Here is an 18,927-nt window from a genome sequence, read left to right as displayed (position 1 = left end):
ACCGAAAGGCTTCATAGGAGAGGAAGAAGCTATTTGACTTCCAATTCTAGGTTACTGGCTGTCACCTAGGGGAAGTCAAGGCAGGAACTTCAAATAGCTGGTCCCATCACATCCACAGGAATGAGCAGGAAGAAATGAACATGTGCACCTTTGCTTGCTTGTGCTTAGCTCAGTTCCCCAGCTCTGACACAGTTCAGTACTGCCTGCCTAGGGAGTGGTAGTCCTCACACATCCATTGCTCTAGAGTCCCTGACAGTCCAGCTCAATGTAGATTGTAGACTGTGTCAAGTTGATAACTAAAGCCGACTCTCACACTAATCTGTGACAAGGATTCCATCCTTTCTCCAGAACTTTCTGCGATAGAACATTCTGTTTCCTGAGAACTTTCTGAACCTCAGCAACTTTGGGCTTTTTCAGTCCTTGTAGAATCTACTGAGAGCAAGGAGACTTAGATCAGCTTAGTGATCCCCTGAAACCCTTGGGAAATGGCCACCCCAGTATCTCATCACCCATCCACTCCAGAATCCTATCTGGGTCAGTTCAAAACCCCCCTCAAATTTCCTTGGCCACTTCTCATCCACTGAATTCCGTCTGCTCCTTCATCATCCCTCCCACTTGTCCTGGTTCAAACTGGACTTGAGTCCTCCTCTCCCTGCTCCACTGTGGCTGTCCCAGTCCCTGTTGTCACATCTGCCACCTTTGAATAAGGCCCGTCTCACCAGCTATAACAGTGCTGAAGAGGAGTAGGGTAAGGTGGTGCCCACCTTTAATCCCAGCTCTCAGTGGGAGCCGAGATAGGTGGACCTCTGGAGTTCATGGTCAGCGTGCTGTGCATGATGAGTTCCAGGACAACTAAGGTTCTTAGGGAGACCCAAGAAAGACAAAGAACATGGCACTCTGGACAGGCGGCTTAGTTGGTAACCTGCGGTGCAAGCCGGAGGATTTGAGCTCAGTCTCCAGAACTCAGGAAAAAACAGAAACAGAGCAACACTCACCCACCCCCATTTCTCATTGGTGGCACACACTTGTGCTCTTAGCCCTGAAGAGGCAGGCACAGCGGGGTCTCTGGAAGATTGCTGGCTAGACAGTCTGGCCAAATCGGTAAGCCAGAGAGTGAGTGTCTTAGTTATGGTTTCTATTGCTACAACAAAACACCGTAACCAAAAAGCAAACTGTGGAGGAAAGGGTTTATTTGGCTTACATTTCTGTATCACTGTTCATCACTGAAGGAAGTCAGAACAGAAATTCAAACAAGGGTAGAACCTGAGGCAAGAGTTGATGCAGAAACCACAGAGGGGTGCTGCTTACTGGCTTGCTCCTCATGGCTAGTTCAGCCTGCTTTCTCATAGAACCCAGGACCACTATCCTAGGGATGGCACCACCTTCCATGGGCTGGGAGCTCCCCCATCAATCATTAATTAAGAAAATGCCCACAGCCCAATCTTAGACATTCTCTCAATTGAGTTTCCCTCCTTTCAGATAACTCTAGCTTGTGTCCAGTTGACATAGGACCAGCCAGCACAGTGAGGAACTCAAGAAACTTTGCTTAGAGGAAGCAGAGGTGATGGATAGGAGTAGGCCAGGAGGGAGAGTTGGTCTGACTGATCAAGAGTCCATGATCCCCAGCACCTTTCCTAGCAGAGGCTGAGAAATGAGGAACAGTGTTCTGACTCCCAGGAAACACAGCCGGGAGGCTGGGTCATGAGCTCCTGTTGTCAGAGTTCTAGAAGGCCCTGGACAGGCTCACATGTGACTCCAGAAACTCACAGCCCTCAAATGTTGTACCCTGGTTTTGAATCTCTGAAATGATCCTAGGCTTTGGTCCAATAACTTGGGTAGATTTTATGTGATTGAGTGTTTGGCCTGCAAGGATGTATGTGGACTGAGCTTGTGACTGGTGCTCCCAGAGTCTAGTTGTGGGCATCAGGTCCCTGGAACTAGAGTTACTAGATTTGTGAGTCACCATGTAAGTTCCTGTTGCGGGAGGTCCTTCCGCCCCTCCAACCAATAGCTGCTGTGATACCAGCCCATTGGGGCATGGTCTCTCTCCCTTTAAAAAAGCTGCTGCTTCCTCTGCTCTCTCTCTCTTCAGTTCCTGCTCTGCCGGCGACTAGACTTCCTTCCTGGTTGCGCAGAGGGCTGTTGTCTGGGACTGTGATCTATAAGTTTTTCCTCTTTAAATAAATACCACCCTTTTAATCATAATTCCAAACTGGTGTGGCATTGTTCGTGACTTACGCCTTCAAGTTCCAGAACTGTACCCAGGTCCTCTGCAAGAGCAGCAAGAACTCTTGGCAGCTGAACCATCTCTCCAGCTCCGGTGTCGTCGTCGTCGTCATCATCATCATCATCTTCCTCCTCTTCCTTCTTCACCTTCTATAAACAACCAAGAGTGACTTGTGCTGACTGTATACTCCTAGGTTTGGGACATCCACTGGAACATGATTGACCTGTAAGAGAGTATACTTTAAAAAGCAAAACCTGGGGGCTGTGAAGATGGCTCAGTGGTAAAGAGCATTGGTTCCTCTTCTAGAGGACCCAGGTTCAATTCCCATCACCCATATTGCAACTCACAACTGCCTATAACTCCAGTTCCAGGTGTTATAGTGCCCTCTCATAGACATACACGAAAGCAAAACACCAATATACATAAAAGTAAAAATTAAAAAAAAAAGCCAGGTGGTTGTGTCACATGCCTTTAATCCAGCACTCAGGAGGCAGAGACAGGTGGATCTCCATGAGTTCAAGGCCAGCCTGCTCTACAGAGTGACAAAGTAAGTTCCAGTCTCTACTTGATGGGCTGGGTTGGTAGGATGCTGTTTCCCCAAACTCTTTCTGATGTTCTTTCTTATGTGCAGGATTTGAGGGAGCATTAGTCCAGAAAGTCATTTATGGACAGTGTAGGATTCCATATTTGTGTTTGGTTTTCATAAGCTGTTATACATTGATTATGAGAAACGTTGAATGTAACAGAAGAGTTAAATGAACACATAAAAGGGTGTCTTCAGGGACTGGAGAGATGGCTCAGTGGTTAAGAGCACTGGCTGCTTTTCCACAGGTCCTGAGTTCAATTCCCAGCAACCACACGGTGGCTCACAACCATCCATAATGAGATCTGGTGCCCTCTTCCTCTCTGGCCTACAGACAGAACACTGTATACATAATAAACAAATCTTTTAAGAAAAAAAGGGTGCTTTCAATACTTGGGAATGTGTTAAATAAATACAGTTCAAAAATGGAACAAATGAATAATACATAATATTCTAGCACATAGATACATAAACTAGTTGAAAAACACAAAACCTTATTTATCTCATCAAGAGAAGTGTTTCTAAGCCAGGTGGTGGTGGCACACGCCTTTAATCTCAGCACGCAGGAGGCAGAGGTAGGCAGATCTTCAAGAGTGTGAGGCCAGTCTGACCTACAAGAGCTAGCTAGTTCCAGGACAGTTAGGACTGTTACACAGAGAAACCTTGTCTCGAAAAACCAAGAGAGAGAGAGAGAGAGGTGTTTCTAATAAAATGTTACTTCTTACACTTAACAATTGCTTAGCAAAGATTTTCACATAGATATTATTTTATTTTCCTTTATTGTGTGTGTGTGTGTGTGTGTGTACATGCAAAGGGCAGAGAGCAACTTGTAGGGGTCAGTGCCCTTCTACCATATGGGTCCCTGGGATCGAACTCACGTTGCTAGGCTTGATGGCAAGCACCCTTATCCTCTTGCGGTCCTGCACTGCTTTAACAATGTAGCCATTATTAATAATAGTGATAACTCAGTTCAAAGGAACTTTTCATTAGATATGTGATCATAGGATTCCTTACCTGAAATTTTAATTTATGTACATTTTTGTTGCTTGGAGGTATCGTGAGAATCATCATATCCTAGACATATTCAAATGAAATTATGTGAGGAAAAATGGATGGGAGGGCAAGAGTTTTGGGTAAAAACTCTGCCTGTTTGGTGCTTGTCACATAAGCATGGAGACTTGAATTCTAAAGGCACATGAAAAAGGTGTCCACTTGCAATCCTAACAAGTAGGGAGGCAGAGCCTGTTATGACTACTGGCCGAGGTGGGACCCCGTGGGCGAGGGCCGCAGGCGGAAGACAAATAGGCCATGCCGACAGAGCTTGAGTGCAGGGTTTATAAAGAAGAGGAAAGTGGAGGGGGAGAGAAACCTGCTGGCCTCTTCAGAAGAACAGTGGGAAGAGAGCTGGGGTGGGCAGACCTTGTCTTTTAAAGGGACCTTCACAGCCCTGGGACCCTGGGCTGGCTAGGGTACTGCCTGGATTTATCCTCTAGGTAACAGGGGCCAGCAGGCAGGCAGATCTACTGGGCTCCCGGCCAGTGAGAGTCTGTCGCAGAAGAAAAACAAAACAAATAGCACAGGGTGCTTAGCAGGTAAGGAATGATATCCTAGATCTATCTCTGTCCTCAACATATAAATGCATACATGTACGCACACACTCAAAAACACAAGCGTGCACACGCACACACAAGGCGATCACCAGTTCCTCTAGTAATTAGCTAACATTAAACGAGGCTTCCCTTTCCTGTAGGGAAGCTGAGTGGGCACTCATGGGAGGTGGCCCCCAATTATCCCAAACTCCAGCTTCGTGTTCATGTGACACACTGATTGGATTCTCAAACAATCCATCAGTTCCCAGCAGTGAAAGAACGAAAGAAAGAACCCCCCCCCAAGCCGATTCACTGTTTCTGCTAAGTCTCCTCACTTCCTTGCATCAAGCTTTGCCTTCGGTAAGAGCTAAAGGTTCTGTGTCCCCAGCAGCCTCCATGTCAGAATCAGCTCTGCTGACTCAGCCTCTGCTTCAGGTCTTACGAATCTCAAATTGAATTTAAAGATGACGAAAGGAGGGGCTGAGAAAGATGGCTCAGAGGTTAAGAGCACTGGCTGATCTTCCTGAGGTCCTGAGTTCAAGTCCCAGCAGCAACATGGTGGCTCACAACCATCTGTAATGAGATCTGGTGCCCTCTTCTGGCCTGCAAGCATACGTGCATGCAGAGCACTGTATTTGTAATTAAATCTTTTTTTTTTAAATGACGAATGGAGATATCATTGATAGATACCCCATATCCTAAGTTTATTTTTGAAATAAGGGCGGCGGGGCTGCGTCCCCAACACCCCAGCTGCTTGGCTAGCTCATGCCCGAAATAACAACACACAAACTGTATTCATTTAAGAACTGCTTGGCCCATGAACTCTAGCCCTTACAGGCTAACTCTCGCACCTGGTCTAGCCCATTTCTAATGATGTGTGTAAGCACCCCAAGGTGCGCTTACCGGGAAGATTCTAACCTATGTCCATCCTGGTGTCTCTGCTCCAGGGAGCAGAGCTGTTGGGTCTCTCCGGAAGCAGAGCAGAGTCTGACCTCACTTCCTCTTCCGCCCAGCATCCTATTCTGTTTATTCCACCCCCACCTATGTTCTAAGCTATGAGGCCAAGCAGTTGGTTTATTATAATTAACCAATTACCTTCCTCCATCAGTTTATCATTGCTATTGTATTAAAACATTGCAAAACAACTTGTTTGCTTGTTTGTTTTTCTGAATAGGATCTCACTATGTAGTCCTAGCTGTCCTGGAACTCACAGAGATCCACCTGCCTCTGCCTGCCTGGTGCAAAACAACATTAGAAAGAACAGTTAAAAGGCAGTTAAAGTTCTATAAAACATTGCATTCCTATAAAAAGAGGAAGCGAAAAGGGAAAAGTGGGTTAAAAGTAGACGAGAGATCAGAACTCACAAGCACTCTCTGCCTTGCTTTGCATAGGATGCCCCGCAGGACTCTGCCAGCAAGAAGGGCCTTGCCAGCTGTAGCCCTTTGGCTTCATGGAACTGTGCATCAATTATCCTCCTTATTTAAAAAGAAAAGGGGGGATAAGCATTGCCTTTAGTCCTATCCTCTGCTGAAGGGGTGCTGACATGGTGTCCCCAGTATTACCATCCACAGACAAGTCACAAGGTAATGGGTTTTCTCTGGCCTCCTTGCTCTGGGCTCAGCGCTGGCCTGGCATTTGCAGCTACGCCTCTGCCATCAAACACCTGTCCTCACAGAGCTAGGGAAATCTTTTCTTCAGACAAACTCACCTGTCCAGAAGTAGAAATGTCAGAAACTCACCCCTTTGGTATCCCCAGCAGCTGCAGAACCGCCAAGCTGTAGGCAAGTAATCAGGGGAGGAGGCTCGAGACCCTGGGGCGCTAGCTGTATTGTTGACCAGGGTAGTAGTCTTGACTTCCTGGAATTAGGAGACAAGGCAGAAGGGACACCACATGACTGCCCCTGCCCCTCAGCCCTGCTGCAGCGTAAATACACTTGGACTCCCGCAGTACTGTCCTTGGGGCCCTGTCTCTGGGAATTCAGCCACCAGGCTGTGAGGAAACCCAAGCCAGCTGGTACACAGGGAGCTTGTGAAGAGGCCATATGTAGGGTTCTGGCTGACTGTCAGGCCCAGCTGCCAGACCTTATGTGAGAGAAGATGGTTCCATGTGCTCCCAGACACACACACACACACACACACACACACACACACACACACTCCCCTTCCACTCAGGGGCAGCTTGCCCCTCCCTCTACCCTCTCAGAATTCCTGTCCTCCTGAGCCTTGGGAGCATAAGACAGTATTTACTGGATGTTAGTAAGTCTGAGGTTGTTTGTTGGGGATTTAGAGAGACTGGGATGTGAGCTTCCTGGGACTTGGTGACTAGCTCTAGGCTTGAAGGAGGAACCAGTGTTATTAGGATACAGAACTATAGTCATGGGTATTGGGAGGGGGGATCTGAAAATTGAAGACACAATGCCCTAATGGAGAAGGCTGCAGCCGTGAAGGTCACGGAGAAGGACGGGAGACGCGCAAGCACCCTCTATCTGTCTTTCTGCACTGGTCTGCCTACCCACAGACAAAGGTAGGAATAAAGCCGGCAGGGAGGGAGGCTGGTCATTGTCCCACATGAACGATGCACTGCCTCGTGGGGCCTGGAGCTGGGAAGTGTGGGCCACATGGAATATCCTTTACTAATAAGATGAGGGGCGGTAACTCTGTGGCTGATCCAGGTGGGAGGAATGACACCTTTCTGGCTACAGTGGGGTAGTAGGAGCTTGCCAGATGTCCCAAGGACAGCCAAGGTCAGGGTGGGAGGACATCTGTGATGGCTCAACAGACTGGACATCGCCTCTTAGGAGGTACACCTCTGGGCATCTGTGGAGGTGTTTCCAGAGATTTTTCTGAGGAGGGAAGACCCTCCCTGAATTGGATGGTGCCACAACACGGACTTAGGTCCCACAATGACAACATAAATGATAACAGGGGAAGTGAGCCGGACACCTGTATTCATCCCCCTCAGCTGCCCTGCCGCCCTGCTCTGGTGAACCGTGTGCCAAACCGCCAGCCCAAACAACACCCCCTCACTTGAGTTGCTTCTGTCAGGTGTTTTGACAGAGTAATGGGAGCCACGACTGACGCTGTACCCATCTGCGCTCCCCATGGCTTCTGGCTGCCCCCGTGAAGGCGGCGCCCACACCTCTCAGACACGGTGCACAGAATACTAAAAAATTTAAATGCTTGCAATCAGGACTCTGGGAGTCAGGCAGATGGAATTATTTCGGGAAATTTACAAGTGAAATAACCTAAAAGGCTGCAGATGCAAATGGCACGAAATTGGCCAGGGCCAGGGAAGGCAAGAGCAGCTCATCCTTTCTCAGAGATGAAAGTGGTGGTCAGAGCAGAGTCACTGGGCCAACGAGGACATGGGGACTGTGCTGGGTTGGTATCAATCGACACACGCTGGGGTCATCTGGGAAGAAGGAGCCTCAACTGAGAAAATGCCTGTCAGTTTGACCTGTAGGCGAGTCTGTAGGGTATTTTTTATCTATCTATCTATCTATCTATCTATCTATCTATCTATCTATCTATCTATTTATCATCTATCTATCTATCTATCTATCTATCTATCTATCTATCTATTGTTTAGTGATTGGTATGAGAGGGCCCAGCTCACTGTGGGTGGTGCCATCCCAAAGCAGGTCCTGAAAGTGGACTGAGCAAGCCACAAGGAGCAAGCCAGTAAGCAGCATTCCCCTACAGCTGCTGCTTCAGTACCTGCCTTCAGGTTCCCACCTTGAGTCCCTGCCCTGAAGTCCTTCAATAATCGCCTGTGATCAGGAACTGCAAGCCAAATAAACCTTTCTTCTCCCACACTGATTTTGGTCATGGTGTTTATCACAGTAAAAGGAAGCAAGCTAAGGCAGTGAGCCCCAGCCCACGGTGTGGTAACTTTAGGCTCTAACCCAACAGATGCCGCATTCACACCAATCATGAGTTGATGTGGGAGTGTCATATATCAATCTGTTGATTTCATTGGTTAATCAATAAAGAAACTCCTTGGCCCTAATAGGTTAAAACATAGGTGGGAGGAGTAAACAGAATAGGATGCTGGGAGGAAGAGGAAGTGAGGTCAGACTCTGCTCTGCTCCCGCAGAGACCTGACAGCTCTGTTCTCTGGAGAAGAGACGCCATGCTCAGCTCTCCCGGGTAGACGCGATAGCTCTGCGCTCTGAGGCAGACGCATGATGAGGCAGACGCATGAAGCTCAGACCCAGGATGGACGTAGGCTAGAATCTTCCTGGTAAGCGCACCTTGGGGTGCTTACACACATTATTAGAAATGGGCTAGTCCAGGTGCGAGAGTTAGCCCAGAAGAGGCTAGATATAATGAGCAAGCAGTGTTTAAAAGAATACAATTTGTGTGTTGTTATTTCGGGCATGAGCTAGCAGGCGGCCGGAGTGTTGGGGACGCAGCCCCGCTGCTCCTATTTCAAGTCAGGGTAGGGCTCCAATAGCCATGTAAAGACATCTCTTTAAAAAGCCTGCCCTCAGACCAGCCTGGTCTACAAGAGCTAGTTACAGAACAGGCTTCAAAGCTACAGAGAAACCCTGCCTTGAAAAACCAAAACCAAAACCAAAACAAACCAAAACAAAACAAAAAAACCTGCCCCTCACCAGGCGGTGGTGTACGTGCCTTTAATCCCAGTACTCAGGAGGCAGAGGCAGGTGGATCTCTGTGAGTTCAAGGCCAGCCTGGTCTACAGAGCAAGTGCTAGGACAACCTAAGCTACACAGGCAAACCCTGTCTCGAAAAACAAATACAAAACAAAACAAAGGCCCGGCCTGGGAGTGTGCACATGCAATCCCAGCACCAGGAAGCCTGAGACAAGAGGATCGCTGAAGCTTGGTGACCACCCAGTCCAGGTGAATTAGCCAGTTCCAGGTAGAGATCCAAAAGTAAGCTAGCAAGGGGCTGGAGGGATGGTTCAGTGCTGAAGAGTGTGTACTGCTCTGGCAACGAATCCAAGTTTGGTTCCCAATACCTGCATTGGGCAGTTTGCAATTGCCTGTAACTCCAGCTCTAGGGAGAACCTCACACCTGTGGACTCCACAGACACCTGAATCCACTGCACACACGTGCACACACACACACCCCTGTTCCCACACACAGACACCTGCTGCACACACACACACACACACACACACACACGGACACCTGCATCCACTGCACACACTCACACACAGATGCCTGCACCCACTGCACGCGCACACACACACACACACACAGATACCTGCACACATTGCACACACTCACACACAGATACCTGCACTCACTGCACACTCACACACAGACATCTTCACCACTGCACACTCACTCACAGACACCTGCACACACTGCACCCACTGCGCACACACATACAGACACCTGCATCCACTGCAATACTCACACAGACATCTGCACCACTGCACACACACTCATAGACACCTGCACACACTGTGCGCACACACACAGACACCTGCACACACTGCCCCCTCACAGAAACAGAAAATTGAAAATAATAAAAAACATTTAAAACGTTAAAAACAAGTTGAAGAGTGACCGAGAAAGACACTTGCCAATGACCTCTGAATACTACACACGAATTCTCACCTGCACGTATGTGCGTGTGTATACACACACACACATACACACAGATGAACACCTTAAATAAACAACAGAAAAAAAGCACTTGGCCACAGAGGGGAGGCCATGAGACAGGCACAGCTGCCTTCAGGAGCTGACCCAGCCAGTAAGAGCTTTTACCTCTGGCCCCACTTACCAGCAAACATTATGGCAAGTGGAAACCCAGGCAGATGAACTAACCTTGGGTTTCTTTGGCTCTGGGTCTCTCTTGAATTTTCCCACAGTCATGGGAGGTCCTGGGACTGAGAACCCGACCTGGAGAATCAGTGGTCATCTTTAGAATTCGCCCCTGCCGTGCAAGCTTAAAACACAGCTATCTACAGTGGTCAAGACCCAATCTGCAAACAACAACCCCCCTCCTTTCTACCACTGGATAACACCCTGTAATGGTTCCAGGACTGAGCAGGTGTGTGTAGGTGACCTTCAGATGGAAGCGTCTCCTGGGTTTGCTCCTGAAACCCACCTGTCCTGTGAAGCAGGCCAATCCCAACCCTTCCCTGGCTCTGCTTGGTTAGAGGCTCTGAGGTTCCTTCTGAGCTAAGATCTAGTTTGTGTCAGGGACGGCAGAGCGGACCTCAGAGAGCCCCTGAGGCAGGGTGCCCTGCCCTTCAGCTCTTGAGGAAGCAGGCGTGAGAAAGGCTTAGTTTATCTGCTGTACCTGGTGCCTGAGGCCCTGTGGAGTGACAGCTCAGATTGAACACAGGGGCGGGGCATTGTTTTGTCTGTGGAAGCCTAGATAAGGAACCTGGCTGTTGACAGAAAGATCTGAACCAGCCCTGTGATAGGCCCCGCCTTCCTGGGGTTGAACCTTCTTTGAATCCTGGGTAAACAAAGTCTCCTGACTCAACGAGGCCAGTACTCTGTCAGCTTGGGGTCATTACAAGCTCTTAGAGGTGCGGTGTCCGGTCCTGCTCTCGGGGTCCATACTTTACAAGGTAGCCGGCTTTCCCTCCTTCGGGAAGTCTTGCCAGACGCATGTTTCACCGTCCACACTGTAAGGATGTCCGACTAGCATTCTGTAGTATGTTCACAGGCAGGTTTGTCCCAACTAGTCCCAACTGCCACGTGCCACATAATCATGGGTCTTTCTGAGTCACTGAGTACTTTCCAGCACTTTTAAATATACACACTTAAGATAATTAGTCCTGGGAAATTTTTGCATATTTTTATAGATGTCTTATTTTTAACTTTATTTCCTATTTTTAAAATCATAATCCTTGTTTCCAAAATTCTAATTTATACGTCATGAATGTATCTTCTGCTTCTGACTCCTTTCAGATATGCAGAGTTGGAGGCCATGAAGTACGTCTGAAAGGGAGCCACAGTCTGCTAAATCAGATCTATTCAAAAGCAAGTCTCCGGACAGGGAGATGGAAAGGGCTAAGGAGGTCCCGATGGTTAGTGGGGCCTGAGGATTAGATACGCGCCCTGGGAGAACGCGTCAGTGCTAGAGTGCCAAAGAGGCTCCTAAAGTAGCAGACAGCATCAAGTCCCCCCCACCACCACCAGTGCCCCCCCCCATCCCTTCTCCTTGGCTAGTTAGTGCAAGACTCAAGGGCAAGCGGGTCTGAACTCCCTAAGGAGTCATTCCCATGGTGGACGCCAGATGGCGCCAGAGCCCACGCAGCCGGCTGCAGCGTCCCAGACAAACCCTCCCCTGGAACGGCGGAGCATTGATTGACTTTCAAAGGAAAATTCTTACATATACAAAAGCAAACAAAATAATAGAGTGAAAAGGCTAACCCAGTTTCCCTAGACCTCAGCCCAGGCGCCTGCTCATCTGTAAAAGTCCAGATTACTCACTGCTCTGTCTGTAAATATCTATTGCTAATTTGATAAAAAACAAGCACCTTTCCCCCACCATTTTGTGTGTGTGTGTGTGTGTGATTCCACTTCAATGTCTCTTTCAATGCCATTCTTTGTGACACGTTGAGCTCACCTGGGAGATCCGGAGTAGTCTCCCTGTGCCAATCAATATCCTTAACTCAGTCTCTCCTGCAAACACCCTTTTCCTAGCCTAGGCAAGGTCCGGGCCACCTGGCGTGTTTGGGAGCCACAGGGGGCAGATTCTGGAGAGGTGAGTGACTGGTTCAGGGTGTAGATGACACAGTGGTGAAGTTGACATTGAGGCCCAAGTCTATCAGACTGCGAAATCTAAACACAACCAACACACCGTCATCCCTCGTTCCTCCTCGAGACAGTTTGTCCCCACCTCAGCTCAAACAGTCAGGCCACATGAGCTGATGGACACCAGGAAAGTTTCGCTGCTGGGGCGGGAGCTATCTCTTCACCTGAGAAACAGTTACCAGCAAGGACAGCTGCAGAGGGTGCAGACTATTACCTCACCAACCTGCCCCTTAGCCACGCCATGGTGCATGGACCCGTGCATCTGGCATGCTAGGGGAGGATAGAATAGTTGGGAAGTAAGCTGACTGCACTTGGGGAGTGCGGATGTAGAGAAACCGCGGTGGAGTTCGGCATGAAAGGATGGAGCACTCCAAGAGCCCTGCCTCCTCCTCCTCTCCTATTAATAAAATTAATCAAAGCATTGGGACCTCTGTCTTTGTTTGCCTTCTATTGCTGGAATAAACACCACGACCAAAGGCAACTTGGGGAGGAAAGGGTTTATTTGAGTTTCCGTCAGTAGTCCACATCCAGGTAGTGCAGCATGGATTTGTGGGTTCGCGTGGGTCCATGAAGTGAAGACTCAAAGACACCTTAAGAACAAATTCAGCCTTTCAACGGGGCTCAGCCTCTGGGGACTGAAGCCTTTCCCTTCGCCTCTTGGTATTTTTATTTTTCTCCATGTTTATCTCAAAACAAACCGAATGAAGCTCCCAAAAATACAAAGCCAAGTGCAAATACCTGATTCATGAGGTACCACAGGGTTCCAGGTTTTCCCTAACCAAGTTTTGCATAGGTTTTGTATCCATTGGAAACTCTCAGACAAGGTTCACATTGGGCAGCAAAAGGTATCTGTAACACAAAGGATGGTTTAGGGGCTGGGTGCTAAATCCGGAGCTAGGCCAGGTATGGCCAGCGGGGTTTCATGGCTAGCTTTCCAAGGCTGCTTGCTATCCCTCTGGTGTCAGGCTGGTAGGAGGACATCATGCCACAAGTCCATCATGAAGGGAAGTCAGCGCAGGGACTCAAGCAGGAGGAGAAGCAAGAACCATTGCTTCCTGACTCGCTCTTCATGGCTTGCGCATCTTCATTTCTTATACAATCCAGGGTAGAGCCCACAGTGGGCTGGGCCCTCTGATATCAACCATCAATCAAAAAATGACCCACTGAGGCTCCCTCTTCCCGAGTGTTCAGTTGACAAAAAACTAACCAGTATGATTGACCCCTTGTCAGCTAGACACACACAGCGCCATGAGACTATAGCCTTTCCTTTCTTGCTTACCCCTAATATTTCATGTTAATATCACAACATAAAATATAGTCCGGGAGTCGGAAAGATGATAGCTCAACAGTTAAGAACACTATCTGCTATTCCAGAGGACCCAGGTTCAATTCCCAGCACCCACATGGCAGCTCACAACTATCTGTAACTCCAGTTTCAGGGAATCTGACACCCTCACATAGACATACAAACAGACAAAATACCAATGCACATAAAATAAAAATAAATAAAATCATTAAAAAGGAAAAACATAGTTGAACTTTAAAAGTTCTACAGATACTTTTTCGGTCATCTTCCCGCGCCGCCACCATGGTGCGCATGAACGTCCTGGCTGATGCTCTCAAGAGCATCAACAATGCAGAGAAGAGAGGCAAACGCCAGGTCCTCATCAGGCCCTGCTCCAAAGTCATTGTTCGGCTCCTAACCATGATGATGAAGCACGGTTACATTGGTGAATTTGAAATCATTGACGACCACAGAGCTGGGAAGATCGTTGTGAACCTCACCGGCAGGTTGAACAAGTGTGCAGTGATAAGCCCTAGATTTGACGTGCAACTCAAAGACCTAGAAATATGGCAGAACAATCTGCTTCTGTCCCGTCAGTTTGGCTTCATTGTACTGACCACCTCAGCTGGCATCATGGACCATGAAGAGGCAAGACGAAAGCACACAGGAGGGAAAATCCTGAGATTCTTTTTCTAGAGATGTAAAACATAAATAAAGAGCCTTTATGAACACACACAAAAAAAAGTTCTACAGATAACTGGGCATGATGGTACCACTTCTTTAGTCCCGGCACCCAGGAGGCAGAGGCCAGCCTGGTCCACAGAGTCTTGGTCAAGGATAACCAGGGCTACAAAGAGAAACCTTATCTTGAAAAGCCAAAACAAAAACTAAAAAGAACCAAAACAAAAATAAAAAAAAAAAAAACCAACCCACAGCTTTAAAAATTTTAACCCTTTATAAAAGTTCAATGTCTTTTTAAAATACCAAAGTCTCTTAACTTTGGGCTCCTATTAAATAAAAATGTTACCGTTCTTTTTACTCTAGGAGGGAAGAATGAGGGAACAGTCTCAATCAGATCAAAGCAAAACCAGACTCCATTTTAAATAGCTCAGATGTCTGGTCTCTAAAGGGCTTGGCTAGCCCCACCTCTTTACTTTCACTACCCGTAGAAAGCACAGAAGTCTATCTGGACTCCAGCTTGTGTGTGCTGACCCTGAGGAAATGTTTTTCAGAAGCTTTGACCCTAAAGATGCTTGTCTCTTCTTAATCAAAGCTGACTTCTCAGCCCCTGCTAACCAGCATTAACTGTCCCAGCAAAGCAAAGCTTTCTCTCCAGGGGGCTGGTCTCTTGTCAGCCATGCTGACTCCAGGTCAAAACTGACCAGAACCACAGATCCTTAATGAAAAATTAATATTAATTAGTTATCACACATCAGCCGGTGGAGTCTGTACTTCCCTCTGAACCGTCCCAGTCCAGGCCTCCGTTATCTTCACGACTCTAGGCACTCCATGGCTTTTCCAGCCCAAAATTCCAAATGCCTCCACCATTCTCCCCAAAACAATGTGGTCAGGTCTGTCTCAGCAGGAGTCCATGTCTGGTACCAACCTCTGGCCTAGTCTGCTTTCTGGTGCTGTGATAAAATACTGACCAAAAAAAAAAAAGGCATTTGTTTGGCTCATATGTCAGTCGCTCATCATGGGCAGTCAGGGTAGGAGCTCAAGCGGGCGCAGAGGCAGAAACCACGGAAGAATACCGCCTTCGGGCATGCGCTTTATAACTTGCTCAACTTGCTTTCCTTTACAAACCAGAACTGCTGTCCTGGGATGGCGCATCCATAGTGAGTTTGGCCCTCCCACATCCATCATCAATCAAGAAAATGCCCCGCCCCCAGACCTGCCCACAGGACAACCCAAAGGAGGCAGTTCCTCAGCTGAGGGTCCTTCTTCCCAGAGGACTCTAGTTTGTGTCAAGTCAACAACAATGAACCAGTACAACCACCCAACAAAACCAAACACTGAGGGAGTGACTCCATGGCTGAGTACGGACTGTTGTTGACATCACATGAGTCAGCCAGGGAGGAGGAGAGTACCGTGAGAGAGGGGCGGCCAGCAAGGCATGGCGAACGTTTTTCACATTAATTGTCATTCCCACATGAGGGACTGTGAACTATTACATAATGCAGTCGTTACCAAGCGCAACCACCAGTGAGCTGTCTCTCGTGACCCAGAGACGAAGCCATAGAGTTCATGTGTCCAGATGACCCAGCTTCTTCACACACATGCGCACACAACATGCACTTGTTCACACACAAAAACACACATACATACGTGTGTAAACACATACCCCACCCACGAAGACCCATAAGCTTCTTCACCCACACTGACACACATGCACACACAGGGACGCAAGGTTAATAACTCCAAACCTCATAGGGATCCTGATTCCATCTATCAAACTGGTTTTTTTTTTGCTTTGTTTTTTCACATTCATTGTGTATGTGTAGCTGTTACCCAGTATAGGAGCCAATAAGCTGTCTCCTGTGACCCAGAAATGAAGCCATTGTAATTCATACGTGTCCAGGATGGGAGGAAGCCAGACAAACATCTCACCACTCTGTCCTGGTTTCCGTGTGATCCTGAGATGGGCAAGGAAGAGCTGAACCCATGCCCTGTTCCCTTCACCTGTGCTCTGGGTGGTTCTGCAGACAAGGGATCATCTCTGCAACTGGTCGGCCCTCCTGGCAGATCTGATACACGACTGTGAACAGTGGGAACTTGGCCAGCAGCCCCTTTTCCCGGAGGAGGCGGTACACCTGGGCAGAGGTATGTGGTCCTTGCAGCTTCTATCCGTTCAGCATCTCTTTCTCCAATTCCTCAATCATCTTTCCTGTCCGGGCGAAGGCTTCAGCTACCTTACGGTTTGGTCCCCCATAGCAGCTACTGACAAGATCAGCCACCCCGCAGCTCCCCAGGAAAGTGGCTGTAGACACCTGGCCCTTGCAGAAAGTCCTCGCAAAAGTAATCATTTCCATGAGGCCCAGGCAGATGACAGTGGCCTTGGTGTTGTCTCCACAACAGAAGCTGTCGCAGAAGCCGTTCTTTAGAGCCCCACACAGCTCCACCGTGTCTGAGTCTTCCACCACAGTGACCCGGAATTTGGAGGTCTGCAGTAGCTCTTTGAAGAGAAGGCCACTCTGCAGCACCTTGCTGCCAATGGTGGTCTCGCAGAACTGCTCTGAGGCCACCTCGCTGGCTATGTTGGCCCCCATCAGCACACTGACGTCTATGTCCACCTTCTCTCGGATGATGTCAGAGACAAGCTTCAGGCCCTCAGGGCCCTCGTCTATGCCCTTGATGAGGCTGAGGCCCAGGGCTCTCTTGGGAACTATGTCGGCAATCTCATCACAGATGGTTCAAACGAACTGGTGTGGGGAAGCAGGTCTGCATCCTGTACAGCCTGGCTGAGACTCGGGGTGGCCACTACATTCTCTGGCAGCCTGTGCCCAGGCAGGTACTTGATGTTTTCATGGTCACTATTAGTGATGTCTGTCAGCTTCCTCCCGCTGACCCCTTCTTCGAACACTCACATCTTGACCGTGGGTACAAACTTCTTCGTGTTCTTCACGTTGCTCCCGATGATTTTTGAGACAACTGCTCCCCAGTTTCCAGAACCCACAATGCACACTTTCAGGGGCTTTGCCACTACTTCCGAGCCGGTATCCTGCTGTGGGGACTGTGCCTTCCCAGCTGACTGCTGCCTTCTGTCTGCTTGGTTGAGCCTGCAGATACCCCGCCCTGCCGGCCTCCCTACCCACCTGAAAAAGACATTCATGGCCCGAGAGTGGTGGTTCATGCCTGTAATCCCAGCACGTGGAGGCTCAGGTGGAGAACAGACTCAGGTTTAAGGACAGCTTGAGCTACAGAGTGTGACCCTCTGAAAACAAAAAAGATAAAAAGGTTTTTTAAAAAAAGGCGGCGGGATGCAGCCCGCTCGGTGGGTAGAGAGTGCTTGGGGCCCTGGATTCTAGCTCCAGCGCTGCCTAAGGTTCTGTGGTAGCGAATGCCCATGAAGCCAGTGTGCTGGGGAAGTAAAGGCAGGAGGGTCAGATGATCAAGGTCAGTCTCAGCTCTAACAGAGTTAGAAGCCAACCAGGGATACGCATCTCGAAGTAAATAAATGAATGAATAAATAAAACCAAATAGAAAAACATTTATAAGGCGATTTTAAGTTTAAACATTGCATATTTGATGAAATTAAGAGAACAGCATGGTTTTTAAAAACAAGATTGTGAGCCGGGCGATGGTGGTGCACACCTTTAATCCCAGCACTTGGGAGGCAGAGGCAGGCGGATCTCTGTGAGTTTGAAACCAGCCTGGTCTACAGAGCTAGTTCCAGGACAGGCTCCAAAGCCAAACAAACAAAACAAAACAAAACAAAACAAAAAAAAAAAACAAGATTGTGATGGCAGCAGATAGATTTGTTTTGAGTTAGGGTCTTCTGCTTCCAGGCTGGGCTTAAACTTATTTGATAGTATATAGTGGAGGGTGACCTTGAACTTCTGTCACCTTTGGAGAGAGAGCTGTACTTGCAAGTATACGCCACCCTGCCTGGTGGTGCTGGGGGATCTGGGGTGGTGCCCAGAGCCTTGTGCTTGCTGGGCAAGGACTTTATCAACTGATCTACCTTCCCCACCCTGACTGTCCATATATGATACAAAAGGAAGGGCTAGGTGTGGTGATGCAAGCCTTCAACTCAGCTCCCAGGAGGTAGAGATAAATGGGGCTAGCCAGGTCTATAGAGAGAGATCCTACACACACACACACACACACACACACACACACACACACACACACATATATAATAAAAATTCTTCATCTTCTGAAGAAAATTGTGTGTATGTGTGTGGAGACCAGAGATTGACACTGGGTTTCTTCCTTAATTGATTTCTACCTTATTTTACAAGGCAAGATCTGCATTAAATCTGGAGCTAGCTGGTTAGGCTAGACTGGCTGACCTGCAAGCCCCAGGGGCCTTTAGTCTCCACCTCCCCGGTGCTGGGATTACAAGGGGCATTTGACGTGGGATGTGGGATGCACTTTACCAACTGATCCATCTCTTCATTCTTAATCAAAATTTTTTAAGGGCTAAGAATATTACATGGGCAGTAAGTCACTTGGCATGGGTTCTATCCCTAGCCCTGGAAAAAGACGTTAAAAATTTTATATATATAAAGGGGAGGGGTCCATCCCAGGGTAACTAATCACTCCCAAGAGATGTTGGGACTAAAGGCCTGTGCCACCACCGCTCATTCCTTTCGGCAGTCTTAAGTAAGGTATGAGAGACCAGGGCAAAGTCTTTTTCCCAAGACTACACCAGAGGAGCACGGTTACGTTCTCCCACAGGGACCACTAGGGGGCGCACGAGTCCGAGCAAGGCATGCTGAGAAGCGCTGCAAGTGGCTCGAGAATCAGAAGGTCCCATGAGGGTCCC

General features: G+C 48.4%; 1 protein-coding gene and 1 pseudogene across 1 annotated transcript; one reads left to right on the top strand and one right to left on the bottom strand.

Annotated features, from left to right (window-relative positions):
• Positions 1–13,727: 13,727 nt before the first annotated feature.
• On the top strand, positions 13,728–14,135 carry LOC126489426 (40S ribosomal protein S15a-like). The gene has a single exon (XM_050123705.1). The coding sequence runs from the start codon at positions 13,740–13,742 to the stop codon at positions 14,130–14,132; it is 393 nt and encodes a 130-aa protein (XP_049979662.1). The 5' UTR covers positions 13,728–13,739; the 3' UTR covers positions 14,133–14,135.
• A 1,907-nt stretch (positions 14,136–16,042) lies between these two features.
• LOC126489442 (glycerol-3-phosphate dehydrogenase 1-like protein) lies at positions 16,043–17,289 on the bottom strand (annotated as a pseudogene).
• Positions 17,290–18,927: the final 1,638 nt, after the last annotated feature.

The sequence above is a fragment of the Alexandromys fortis genome, unplaced genomic scaffold (genome assembly GCF_014885135.2).
Source record: "Alexandromys fortis isolate MF-2015 unplaced genomic scaffold, M_Fortis_MF-2015_v1.1 scaffold_217, whole genome shotgun sequence".
NCBI lineage: Eukaryota > Metazoa > Chordata > Mammalia > Rodentia > Cricetidae > Alexandromys > Alexandromys fortis.
Note: the sequence above shows the minus strand (reverse complement) of the source record. Positions and strands in the feature narration are given on the sequence as shown.